The 13,943-nt window shown below is 34.9% G+C and overlaps 1 protein-coding gene across 1 annotated transcript in view; it reads left to right on the top strand.

Annotated features, from left to right (window-relative positions):
• Positions 1-254: 254 nt before the first annotated feature.
• ASPM (assembly factor for spindle microtubules) overlaps positions 255-13,943 on the top strand; it is a 64,082-nt gene continuing 50,393 nt past the window's right edge. The window contains exons 1-9 of the mRNA XM_012459590.2: positions 255-783; positions 2,691-2,834; positions 2,978-4,454; positions 7,199-7,294; positions 7,944-8,090; positions 9,589-9,834; positions 10,816-10,883; positions 12,811-12,952; positions 13,548-13,678. Of these exons, the coding sequence (XP_012315013.2) occupies positions 487-783; positions 2,691-2,834; positions 2,978-4,454; positions 7,199-7,294; positions 7,944-8,090; positions 9,589-9,834; positions 10,816-10,883; positions 12,811-12,952; positions 13,548-13,678 (2,748 nt within the window). The 5' untranslated portion in view covers positions 255-486. The remainder of the gene's footprint in view (positions 784-2,690; positions 2,835-2,977; positions 4,455-7,198; positions 7,295-7,943; positions 8,091-9,588; positions 9,835-10,815; positions 10,884-12,810; positions 12,953-13,547; positions 13,679-13,943) is intronic.

Raw genomic sequence — 13,943 nt, 5'->3', positions numbered from 1 at the left:
ATGCTGTGACTCCCTTCCCTTCAGCACAACCAAAATCTAAAGGCGAATTTCAATTCTAAGCCCCTGGTTTTAGAAGGGAACCAGGACTCCGCCACCGTTCTCACCTCCTCCGCAGACAGCGATTGGCGGCCGGATGCAATCATTCAAATACAGCGCCGCCGTCTCATTGGCCACGAGATGCTGCTCACCGATTGGCCTGGTGATGAGGTGGGCGGTGCCCGGAGGCGCCCATTGGTGGAGGCGGAAAATTTAAACAGAGTCAAAACCCCATACTTGTTTGGCTTTTCTGTTCAACTTGCGAGTTTGTTGGGCTTCTTTTCTGTTTTTTAGGGTGTAGGTTACTGGAAAAGAAAAGGGGCCGAATTCACTCCCCCGACCTCTACAGCCTCCCCTGAGGGGAAGCGGTCAGCGTAAGTCCTGGATCCCCGCTCCGGAACAGCCTCGTGGGAGCGGGGCAAGAGATCCAGGCGGGGGCTCGAAGTCGTCATGGCTACCCGGCGAGTGGGGCGAGGCTGCTGGGAGGTGAGCCCGACCGAGCGGAGGCCGTGCGCTGGGCTGCGGGGCCCCGCGGCCGAAGAGGAGGCGGCTTCCCCTCCGGTCCTGCTTCTTAGCCACTTCTGCAGGTCTCCTTTCCTTTGCTTCGGGGACGTTCGCCTGGGAGCCTCACGGACGCTGCCTCTGACCCTGGACAACCCTAACGAGGAGGTGGCTGAAGTGAAGATCTCCCACCTCCCGGCCGCAGACCTGGGCTTCAGCGTGTCGCAGCGCTGTTTCGTGTTGCAGGTAGGCCTTGGGAGGAGCGTGCTCCGGGCCGGGTGCTCGATTCTCCGCTATCTTTCCTGCCACCCTCCTCAGGAGGGATGACGCTTGGAAAACAAATCCGAAAAGACCCTTAGGGAATGGGGGGTCAGTTCCCTTTCACTTAATAACTGTGGGTGGGCCCTTGACGCATACACATGTGTTTTTATTTATATATTCTCTCTAAATGAAGGCTAGGGTAGACCTAACTTAGTCGGTGACCAACGCACGCGCATTTAGCATCTTTAGAAGCAAGTTATGTAGACTTTTCTGTTAAATCGATAAGCACTTTTAATAGACTTAAGACGTTATGAAATGTTCTTGAGATTCTAAATTAATAGTGCACTTTTTTTTAAAGATTGACCAGGAGTACCTTGGCTAAAGCAGCTTTTTTGATTACTTTCTATCAGCCCTCTTAACGTGCATTTTAGTTTCTATATGTACCCTTAGAGTCGAGGTAACTTTTTTTCTGGTGATATAGTGAGCTTTGTTTGGCTAAATGCGTACAATAAAAACCACAACAAAAAACTAATTAGGGTTGTTTTCAGTATGTATGTGTAGTATGTATGCACAGTTTAGTATTTTAATCCTTTTTTTCTTTGCTGTCAGTGTAATTTTAATGGCGCATCAAATTTAATTTTATAAATGTTGTTTCAAGAACTTCTGTAGCTTTCTTTTACTGCATTGCATTTGCAAGAGTAATGCTCCAATCCCCTTCACCAAAGACCAGAGAATTTATGTTTTTATTTTGACTGATGTGACCTTTCCATTGAGTAGAACCTCCAAAAGTGAGAAAACCATTAGCTGAGGAGATCTGAACTAGTAGGCTAATAACCACTTCATTAGGCAGAAAAAAGAGATTCTAATCTGAGGTGCCTTAACTTGTATGTCACCAATGGTTCATCTATCTACACTTCAGAACCTGTCCGTCCTGGCCCTCTGTTTCATGATCAGAAAGAAAAGGGGCCGCTTTTCCTTTCTTTGGAAAGACAGATTTCTTTCCTATCCAGTTAATACTCTTAACTTAGTCTTTTTGGTTGTAATGTGGAACTAAATTTTGCTGTTATTTTTAGAATAAACTATTTTATAGAGTAAAAATGCACTATTCTTATTTTTTAAATCAGTTGTTTATGATGTTATATTATTTCTCCTTTAAAACAAAAACTTGTCTGTTTCTCCAGAAAAACAATATTTGTTTTGTCATGTCAGCGTTTAAATTTGGCAGATTCTATCTACCTGCCAGGTGTAGGGTGTAGTTGTTGAAGTCCAAACTCTGGCATTAGACTGCCTGGATTCTGATAGGTACCTGCGTGACTTTGGCTGACTTTTCTGGATGTAAGTTACTTCATCTGTAAAATGTGCATAATCATAATACCTGCTTCCTAAGGATGTTAACATTAAATGAGTTTTCTAGGATACCTGCACTTAGGCCTGGAACAATAGTAACTGTTTAAGAAATCTCAGTATGATGATGTGGACTTTAGAGGAATTTGTGGGGAGGAAAGAATTTAGTTGATCATCTTTATATTTCTTTTTAAATAAAGTCTTCATAATACAGGGTCATTATGTTTGAAATAGAAGTACTCTATACATCTACAAAGTAGAAATATACAATTAAATCTTTTGAAACCACTCAAAATGATTTCTGTTCCATTGCTTTAATACAGTTAAGATTTTATAATAATTTTATTTTCTTGTGAACCTTGTTATTACTAGTGGCTTTTTTTCTTAAATGAGCAGATAGAGAAGGAAAAATATATTTGATTTATTAAATGTTTAGTGTATAGAGTGTTGATTAACAATTATTAAGCCCTACTGTAAGTTACATATAATGTGTTTTGGTTATTATATAATTACTACTGTAGTTAGATAATGTATTGTTTTGATTATAGCCTAAAGAGAAAATTGTTATTTCTGTTAACTGGACACCATTCAAAGAAGGCCGAGTAAGAGAGATTATGACATTTCTTGTAAATGATGTTCTGAAACACCAAGCTATACTATTAGGAAATGCAGAAGAGCAGAAAAAGAAAAAGGTAATGTTTTAACCATTCTATGATTTACTCTAAGAAAGTGTTTTATGTAAAACTTAATTTGATAACAGGCTTGAAGTAATATTGCTTATTTAAAGGTAATAGTAGCTACATTCTTAATTGGTATATTTTGTTTATTTTTGCAGAGGAATCTTTGGGATACCATTAAAAAGAAGAAAATTTCAGCCTCTACAAGTCACAAGAGAAGGGTTTCAAATATTCAAAATGTTAATAAAACATTTAGTGTTTCCCAAAAAGTTGACAGAGTTAGAAGCCCACTACAAGCCTGTGAAAATCTGGCTATGAATGAAGGTGGTCCCCCAACAGAAAACAATTATTTAACACTTGAAGAAAATAAAATACTCATATCACCTATTAGCCCTACGTTCAATGAATGCCATGGTGCAACTTGCTTGCCACTTTCTGTACGTCGATCTACTGCCTACTCATCTCTTCATGCATCAGAAAATAGGGAACTATTGAATGTGGACAGTGCCAGTGTTTCAAAAGATGATTTTAATGAGAAAGTTGTATCTGAAACTTCTTTTAATTCCATAAATGTTAATGACCAAAGTGGAGAGAATAATAAACTTATTCTTACCCCAAACTGCTCAACTTTGAACATTACACAAAGCCAAAGAAGTTTTCTAAGTCCAGATTCTTTTGTAAATAACAGTCATGGAGATAATAATGAACTAGAATTAGGAACCTGTCTTTCATCAGACATGTTCATGAAAGATAATTCAAAGCCTGTGCATTTGGAATCAACAACTGCACATGAAATTTATCAGAAAATTTTAAGTCCGGATTCTTTCATAAAAGATAATTATGGTCTAAATCAGGATCTAGAATCAGAGTCAATTAATTCCATTTTGTCCCCAAATCAATTTTTGAAAGATAGCATGGCATGTATGCGTACGTCTCAGCAAACATGTAAAGTAACATTATCAAATGAAAATTCTCAAGTCCCACAGTCTCTTCAAGATTGGAGAAAAAGTGAAGTTTTCCCATGTATTCCTGAATGTCAGGGTTCAAAATCTCCCAAAGCTACTTTTGAAGAACTGGTAGAAATGAAGTCAAATTGCTGCAGTTTTATAAAACAAAATCAGCCTAAATTTCCTGCAGTTAAGGATATTTCTAGTCATAGCCACAATAAACAACCTAAGAGGCGCCCAATACTTTCCGCCACTGTTACTAAAAGGAAGCCCACCTGTCCCAGAGAAAACCAAACTGAGATTAATAAACCAAAAGCCAAAAGATGTCTCAACAGTGCAGTGGGTGAAAATGAAAAAATAATAAATAATCAAAAGGAAAAAGAAGATTTTCATTCTTATCTTCCAATTATAGATCCAGTATTAAGTAAATCTAAGAGTTATAAAAATGAAATAACGCCATCTTTGACAACAGCTTCAGTTGCTCGGAAAAGAAAGAGTGATGGAAGCATGGGAGATGCAAATGTGAGAGTTGCGGTGACAGAACATACAGAAGTGCGAGAAATCAAAAGAATCCATTTTTCTTCCTTTGAGTGTAAAACATCAACTGTTAAGAAAACAAAAAATGTGGTAACACCCATCTCAAAACGTATTAGCAACAGAGAGAAATTAAGCCTGAAGAAGAAAACTGGTGAGTCTTGTTTATAAAATCTACTGAAGTAAGCCAGGCGCGGGGGCTCACGCCTGTAATCCCACCACTTTGGGAGGCTGAGGCGGGTAGATCATCTGAGGTCAGGAGGTCAAGACTGGCCTGGCCAACATGGTGAAACCTCGTTTCTACTACAAAAAATTAGCCGGGCATAGTGGTGCGCACTTATAATCCCAGCTACTTGGGAGGCTGAGACAGGAAAATTGTTTAAACCCGGGAGGCGGGAGGTTGCAGTGAGCCGAGATCCTGCCACTGGACTCCGGCTTGGGCAACAAGAGTGAAACTCTGTCTCAAAAAAAAAAAAAAAAAAAAATGAAGTATACCTGTAAAGGGCATACTTCCTTTTGGTTTAGTAAATCTGCTATTGATAAGCTTGTATTAAACTTTTTACTTACGTATTTGCTAGTACATTTCCTTAGCAAATGTGAGTACAGCTTATGTGACATCTTGTACCTATTAACTCTTTTTCTTTGCTTTTGCTGTTTCCTGTGGATATGTTCTGATCAGTAACAAATTATTTGATTATAAGGAACATACTTATTTTAATTTCCTACAAGATATACAATAAAAGATGGCTGAATAGATAAGTGAATAAATGAACAAATAAGCCACTGAAGTGTTGACACTCACACCCGCTGTTTGTTTGAGGCAGCCACTTGGTTGAGCCTTTTTGCTAGAATTAGAATTCTACATATTGGGTATCTGATTTATGAGCCTGTGTGAGAGGCAGTTAAGTAACCAAAAGTGACTCTTTGTACCTCTGAGAAATCTAAGGCATCAGAAAAGGCAATTTGTCTAGATATGTTTATTTGGCTGATAAGGTGCCTACTATGTGAGGTGCATTTTTAGGCACTGTGTACACAGGAAGGAAAGGTATCATTCCTGTCCTCAAGTTGCATTCAGTCCTGTGATTTTGCTTTGCTCAGGGAATTATAGAAGCAGAGGGTTTGTGTGTAAATTGCAAGAAATATACATTTATATTTCATAATGTAATGGTTCCAAGAAAGACTTCCTAAAGAAGAAAATGGTTCCACATAGAGGGACTAATTTCTGTAAGATTTCAGAATGAAGAATTTCTCCTTAGAAATTTACTTTTTAAATGTTCAAATTCATGGAAGGTTACAATCTAATATTATGTTGCAATTTAATTATATTCCTTATTTTCACAATTGATAGAGGTTTGAGATCCCTTTAAAACAAGGGTAAGCAAACTGTTCCTCTATTGGTCCAGATAGTAAAGATTTTAGGCTTTGCAGGCCATATAGATCTGCATTGCAATTACTCAACTCTACTGCTCTTGTAGGAAAGCAGAAGGTGGCCATAGACAATGTGCAGATCAGTGAGTATGGCTGTGGTTCAGTAAAATTTTATTTATAAACACCAAAATTTGATTTTCATGTGAGTTTTGTGTTTTATGAAATTTTATTTTGAATTTTTTTTAACTCTTTACAAATGTAAAAGCTCTATTTAGCTCTTGGAACATACAAAAACAGTTTGGAGGATTTTGTATGGGGGATGTAGTTTCTTATTAAATCTTTGCTTATATTTAGTAGCAGTGCTGTTGTGAAACCTGTTTTTGAAAGAGTAAACTGCTATTCCAATAGGTTATTTGCTGCTGTGATTTGTATTGCGTTTTCTTTGGTAGCCACCTGGCATTATATCAACCATCCTGGTGACATACTTGGGAATCAGCCTATTACTCTCTATCACTCTTCTCATAAGTTGATATTAAGGCTTGTTGCTTCCACTATTAAAATAACTCTCCTCTGATTTGTCTCCCTTGACTCTGTTTTAATTTGTCTCACCATATCTACTTTGGGTCATTGCAATAACTGCTTTGTCATTTTCTCTTTCTAATCTTGACCCTGCTCATTCCATTGTCCATGCTGTTTTCTTAAATATAACTGAGGGTTTTTACTTCCTTGATTAAAATTCTTCGTTGGCATAGTATGTGCTTCAAGGTGATTAATAGTGGAGTCTCTGTAACTATACTGCCTTTGTTCAAATTTTTGCTACTTACTAGCTTATGTGACCTTGACCATGTGGCTTAATTGCTCAAAGCCTCAGTATCCTAATTACATACATTGTGGTAATAATATTACACTTCTCATAAATTTGTTCTCATAATTATGTGAGAAAAAGATTATGATAGTGCTTGGCACAAAGTATTTAACTATTAGCTGCCACTATTATTTTTAATATTGTTGAAATCCTCCCTACCTCTTCCAACCTCTTGCATGTCATTTCCTACATGTATTCTTTCCTTCATCCTTATTTCAGTTATGGCAACAGGTCACATTCCTCATGCCTGATTTTAATTTCAGGAGTTAAGTAGACTCCCATCTGGGAAGGCTCTTCTGCCATTTATAAACTTCTTTTTTACCAGACTGAAAACCACTTCAGGGCTGGGAGCATATTTTTCAATTCTGCCTATTCTCAGCACCTAGCAAAAAGTCTGGAATACACAGACACAATAAGTTGTGGTTGAATCTAGACTTTAGCCTCTATAAACACAAAATAAATTGTGGTTTATGTTCTGTAACTTCTGTATGTTGGTTTGATAGATCACTGAATTCATAGCGTTGGTGCCTGGAGCACAGTGGTTATTAAGTATTTGCTAAATGAATGATTGTGAGGAACCCACACTAACTTTCAAATCACTGGCCTATTTACGGAATTTATTTTATATTTCAATTCTCTTAATTTTTTTTTCTAATTTATTTTAGAATTCAAAACTCCAATTTTTAAAACAAGTAAAAGGACAAAACCCATTATCGCTGTGGCACAGTCTAATTTGACCTTCATAAAACCACTAAAAACAGGCAAGTATTTATTATACTTAAACTCTCTGAAAACATGACATTGAATGAAGCGTTAATTGCATTTCACATGGAAATGAATTGATTTTTGTTGTTGAATAGAAGCCTGGAAGAATTGTTAAGTGTGTATTAAAACGACAAGATATTCTGTCAACTTCCTGTTTGATAAAAGAAATAAAGACCAAATGTTCAATAAATCAGTAGGGTCAGTAATCTATTGTATATTTCAAAATAGCTGGAAGAGAATAACTCATGTTTCTAGCATAAAGAAAAGACAGCTATTTAAGGTGATGGCTATCCCAAGCACATTGATCTGATTTGTATCAATTCTATGATTATATGATCACGTGTACCTAAAAAAAAAGTACATCTATTATGCATCAATTATAAAAAAGATATTCTATCAGACTTTAATGCAATTGACTCATGGTGGTTTAGTATTTTTAAATAACCAGGAAATACTGCTTTACTTTTCCGCATTTTGCTCTGATCACATTTCTTAATCAAAATGCTTTCAGCTCTTTCCAGCAAGTAATAGAAAAGCAAATATTATTTAGTGTTTTACAGGTGGTATTGCTAGTAAAAATGGCTTTTAATATATTTTGTATAATAAGAGAAATTTTCTTATGCAATAACCTAATTGTATTCTTAGGTATTCCCAGACACCCAATGCCATTTGCTGCAAAAAACATGTTTTATGATGAACGCTGGAAGGAAAAGCAGGAACAGGGCTTCACTTGGTGGCTAAATTTTATATTAACCCCTGATGACTTCACTGTAAAAACAAATATTTCTGAAGGTAAACATTAAATTAATGTTTAAATTTAATAATATTTCTAACAGACAAAATTTTTAGCATGGTTTATCATTTTTTAATTTTATATTGTTATTATAATTAATGGCATAATTCACTGTTCATTAGCCTAAATGCTTGTATAGGTAAGAATTTTTACTTATATAAATTTATATATGTAGATTTTTCATACCAAAAGTACTGAAATACACTTTTTGTTCTCTATTCTCTCCTGTCAGTCAATGCAGTCAGTCCTGTGTGGCTTGCCCACTTTGGGCATATTTTCCCCCCTGTTAAATACCTTAGTTTAAGAAGTATGTCGGAAAGATATAGGATTATGAGGAAATTGAACACCAATTCATATGAGGAATTTTTTAAACGTTTCAGTGTTTATTCTAGAAAAGAAAAACCTTGGGAAAGGGACAAAGTAGAGATGTGCCTTTCAAACATTTGAAGTGTTTTCTTGTGAAAGAGAAGGAACCTTAACTTTTGTGCAGCTCTTGCATAGAAGTTATAGGGATCAATTTCAGCTCAAGATAAGGAAAAATTTTTATAAATGTTAAAATTGTCAAACCATTATATAGACTAACTTTTAAAGTGATGATTTTCCTCTTGTCCTGGAATTCAGACAGACACTAGTTTATTTTTGTCAGAGAAGTGCATGTATAGGATTTATTCTTTTTTGTTTTTGGAGGCGAGGTCTCACTCCCTCACGCAGTCTGGAGTGCAGTGATGTGATCACTGTTCACTGCAGCCTCCACCTCCCAGGCTCAAGCAATCTTGCTCCCTCAACCTCCCAAGTAGTTGTGACTACAGGTGCACGCCCCCATGCCTGGCAATTTTTTTTATTACTATTTTTTGTTCTTGAAAAGACAAGTTCTTGCTGTGTTACCAGGGTTGGTCTTGAACTCCTGGGCTCCAGTAATTCACCTGCCTTGGCCTCCCAAAGTGCTGGGATTACAGGTGTGAGCAACTGTACCTGGCTGGATTTTTGTATTAAAAGGGTTTTTAATTAGATGCTCTCTAAGCAGTGATCTTAGAGATCATGTTAAAAAGAAAAAAAAAGTTGGTTTTTTTTTTTCCCAAAAGGAAGCAAAGCCCCATTTTTAGTTCTCTTCTTAAAAGAAAATGTGTTTTATAAAAGTTTAAATTACATTGCAAAATTCAACTGATTTTTAAAAATTATATTTCTTAGAAACTTGACTTTCATTAATTGTAAAGATGGGAACAGATAAACCAGTTAGATTAATTCATTAGTCTGGATTAGAGATAATCATGTTTGAACTTATGTGATAGCAGAATTGGTGAGAAGTGGTTAGACTTGGAGTGCATTTTGCAGGTAGAGCTCATAGGTTGCAGTGACAGACTGGCCTAAGGAGTAAGCTTGGCAGGGGTGCGGAATAGATTCTGTTTTTACCATCTGAAATTACATTTTATTGCTGGATTTAAGAATATGTAGAGATATTGTTTAACCAGAAACATTCTTTCTTTTGTTTTTACCCAGTAAATGCTGCTACTCTTCTTTTGGGATTGGAGAATCAACATAAAATAAGTGTTCCTAGAGCACCTACAAAAGAGGAAATGTCTCTCAGAACTTATACTGCTCGGTGTAGGTTAAACAGACTACGTCGTGCAGCATGCCATTCGTTTACTTCTGAAAAAATGGTTAAAGCTATTAAAAAGCTTGAAATTGAAATTGAAGCTAGGCGGTTAATTGTTCGGAAAGATAGACACCTATGGAAAGATGTGGGTAAGAACATTGCAGAAATCTTGACATTAATTCTTTAAAAACATTCAAGAGATTTTGTGATTTTTTCCCCCCAGCTTTATTGACATATAATTGACAAATAAAAATGGCATATATTTAAGGTATGCAACATGATGTTGATATGTGTATATATTAATAAATGATTATAGTAAGTTAATTAATATATCTACTCACATAGTTACCTTTGTGTGTGAGTGTGGTGAGAACATTTAAGAAGTACTCTCAGCAAATTTCAAGTATACAATTCACTTGTTTTTAACTATAGTCATCATGGTATACATTAGATCTCCAGAATTTATACATTCTGTGTAACTGAAACTTGGTACCCCTTTGACACCATCTCCCCAACTTCTCTACCATATTCCCTGGCAACCACCATTCTATGTGCTTTTATGAGTTCAACTTTTTTAGATTTCACATATAAATGAGATCATACAGTATTTGTTTTTCTGTGCCTAGGCTATTGCACTTTGCATAATAGCCTCCAGATTCATCCATGTTATCACAAATGATAGGATGTCTTTCATTTTAAGGCTGAATAGTACTTCATTATATATAGATACATATTTAACATATATATGCATACACACACACACACACACACACACCCCACATTTTCTTTATCTACTTATGCATTAATGGACACTTAGATTGATTCCATATCTTGGATATTGTGAATAATGCTGCCATGAACATAAGAATGCAGGAATCTCTTTCAGATACTTATTTCCCCAAAGATTTTGTATTTCAAAGCTAAGTATAAATGCTTTAGCTTTGCTGCCAAAAATCCCACATACTTGAATATGATCATGTATATTTAAGACTAGAAGTGTATTTTATTTAAATTATTTCATATAAGCAATTATTTTTTTCCCAGTGATACACTCTCCATGAAGTTTTATTTTTTTTAAATAAAATTTTGATTATCAATTTGAACATATTTGCCTTTGACATGTATTTCAGGAGAACGTCAGAAGGTCCTGAATTGGCTGTTGTCATACAATCCTTTGTGGCTTCGAATTGGTCTAGAGGTAAGCACACAATTCAGATTTTGAAAACAATATGTTTTTATTATACATTTTTTGTAGAATAGACCCATTTTATTAAAATGTGGTTTTACTTATAAAAGTTATAAAATCATTAGGTTAGCCTGATTCATCTTTTAGTGTAAAATGTAAGACCCATTAATAAATGCTTATTAGGTAAATAGACTATGCTATTGTATATTATTATACCATATTGTTATACTACATTTTACTGTACAGTCTCTTAAATAAACATAATTTGGTACTGGATATAATGACAACTATAGTAAACTCATTTTTGAAAATTTACAAATGCAAAGACAAGGCTGCTTTGAATACATTTTCTAATTTAAATTTCTTAAAACCCAGTGAGGTATGTATTATTATTTCCACTTCACTAACAAAACAGAAGCTTAGATGTTAAAATGACTTGCTGTATACCAATTAATTGATCAGGAATTGAACCTATACCAATCTGATGGAATAGTACTCATAAAAATGTCATCAGGATTTCCATTGTTTATGTAGTACTTGGCTCTGTAATATCTAGAATGTTAAAACCAATTTAATTAGAAACCTACTCTTAATAATTGACTGTTTAAAGATAATTTTTATTAAAAATATCTTCTGTGCATCCCTATTATTTAGTATTTTACTAGTATGTTTTCACTTTTTTTTTTTTTTAAGTTTCTTACCTTCTTAATGTAAGATCTCTCATTATGATTTTAATTTATTCCAAGTTTTGGAATAGAAGAGTCTTTGGGACTGAACAGGATCTTTGTAATAATCTGGTTTTTATATACCAATGAATTGAGGCCCAGAGAGAATAAATAATAGGCTTACTGTGGTTACACAGCATTATGGTGTCATTGCTGGGATTTCTTATTTCAATTCCAGTATCCCCCTTTAAATAGTTGACAAATTACATATCAACTGGCTCTGCTTCATGTGTGAAACAATTCTGGAACCTCAATTGAAGTAGAATCCCCATATTTGGGACATAGCTTTTTTGTGGCAGAAATAAAATCAAGAACTTGGGTGGAACCTTGCAATGCTTTTTAAAACCTCTTTGATGTAATTTGTATCATCTCCACCCACATTCCATTGGCCAAAGTGCATTATCTGGCTAAGCACAAACTAGGTAGGACTGTATTAACCTCCCACATGTCATAGTGAATTTATGGCAGGTGGTAGGGATGTATTATCTTTTTACAGGTACCTTATTACTGTACCCTAGGATTCTGCAAATAAATGGCCATGATCTTTGAGGATTTTAAGAAAGTTTCAAAGGCCAAAAAAAAGTAAATAAAGATAAATACCTCCATTTTGTTAGGTATTAATATTTTTCCATTGTTTAATCTTTATATTTTGTCAATGTAGGGTCACAGAATTTGATTTTTTTTTGTTTTTTTCTTATTGCTTTAAAAATTATTAATAATAAGCAAGCTAATGTTAAACTAATTTCATATTTAAGTCATTGATTGTAAACAGATCTGAACTTTCCAAATTATCTTAGATGATTTGCAGATTTTTTCTACCTTGATAACTATTATAAAATTTTGAATATTTAGATTTCTGTCATATCTTCATGATGTACTTAATGGGACAGTTAAAAATAAATTTGAGCAACATGCCTATATTTGATAGTTCTTTAACTTAAATGAAAAAATTAAAATGGGAATATTGCTTGTCAGATAATTAAGACTATCTTAGTCCTGAGCTTTGCCTTTTTTCATTATAAAGTATACCATATACACTAAAAACTACATAAATTATATATGCTTAGTTTAAAGAGGTTATTTAGCAAATAACCATGTCATTTAAAAAGAAGAACTTTGCCAGTTCCCAAGGTTATGGTCTGTCATTCCTCAGTCACATCCCTTTGTTTCTTAGAGATAGCATAATTCCAACTTTGGCTTTAATTTCTTTGTAGACAATTTATGGAGAACTCATATCTTTGGAAGATAACAGTGATGTCACAGGATTGGCTGTGTTTATTCTGAATCGCTTACTTTGGAATCCTGATATAGCAGCTGAGTATAGACACCCCACTGTTCCTCATCTGTATAGAGATGGTAAGTATCTCTGCCTCTCCTGCATTCTCTCCACGCTACACATAAATGGCTTCTTGTCATTCTTCCTGTTTCTATTTACATTTTTCTTTCTCAAAGAAACCAATCTAATAAGTCTCTGTTTCTAGTACTTCCCCTTCCTCCACCCTCATTCCCCATCAATTCCTCCATTACTATTTATAATTCTATTTGTGGTCTCTACCCATTCTTTCCTCCTAGTGGGTTGTAAGTCCTATGGGGGTCACAGTTGTTGTAGTGTGCTACTATATTTCTAGCACCTACGATAGTGCTGCGTATAGTAGGTCTTCATTAAATATTTGCTGAGTAAGACCAACTAAATCTCTTGATACCTCTGTGCCTGTTTCCTCATCTATGAATTGAAAATAGTAAGTGGTACGTACCTGTCCCATAGAGCAATTGGGAGGAATAAATGGATTTATACACATAAAGCACTTAAAAAGGCACATAGTGTTTTATTTCTGCTAGCTACCCCCTCTTTTTTTAACTAACATATTATTATTATTATCATTATCATATTTTAAGGTGAAACCTACCTTTCATAAATTAACTTGCTATGCTTTATTGTACTTTATTTAAGGTCATGAAGAAGCTTTGTCCAAATTCACCTTGAAAAAATTATTGTTGTTGGTCTGTTTTCTTGATTATGCTAAAATTTCCAGACTCATTGATCATGATCCTTGTCTCTTTTGTAAAGATGCTGAATTCAAGGTATGGTTTTCATTTCATGCTTTATATTTTGTATTTCCCATTTAAGACTTTTTCTTGCTTTTATGATATATTTTCTCTTTAGAAAAAAAAATTAGTTTTCCAAAGAATAATACTCAGGGGAGTAATATAGGAAATGCCTGTCTAGTGAGTTCCATCAGTAATTTTAACCATCCCTGATTTTTATTGATTTACCTTTGACCAGCACATCATCGTTACTCTTAATTTTGACTTGAAAATGGATTAAACTATGCTTCTGAAGATTTAA

This window comes from Aotus nancymaae, unplaced genomic scaffold (assembly GCF_030222135.1).
Source record: "Aotus nancymaae isolate 86718 unplaced genomic scaffold, 86718_ANA_hifiasm-v0.15.2.pri h1tg000039l, whole genome shotgun sequence".
In the NCBI taxonomy this organism is placed as follows: domain Eukaryota; kingdom Metazoa; phylum Chordata; class Mammalia; order Primates; family Aotidae; genus Aotus; species Aotus nancymaae.
This window is presented reverse-complemented; position numbering and strand designations above follow the sequence as displayed.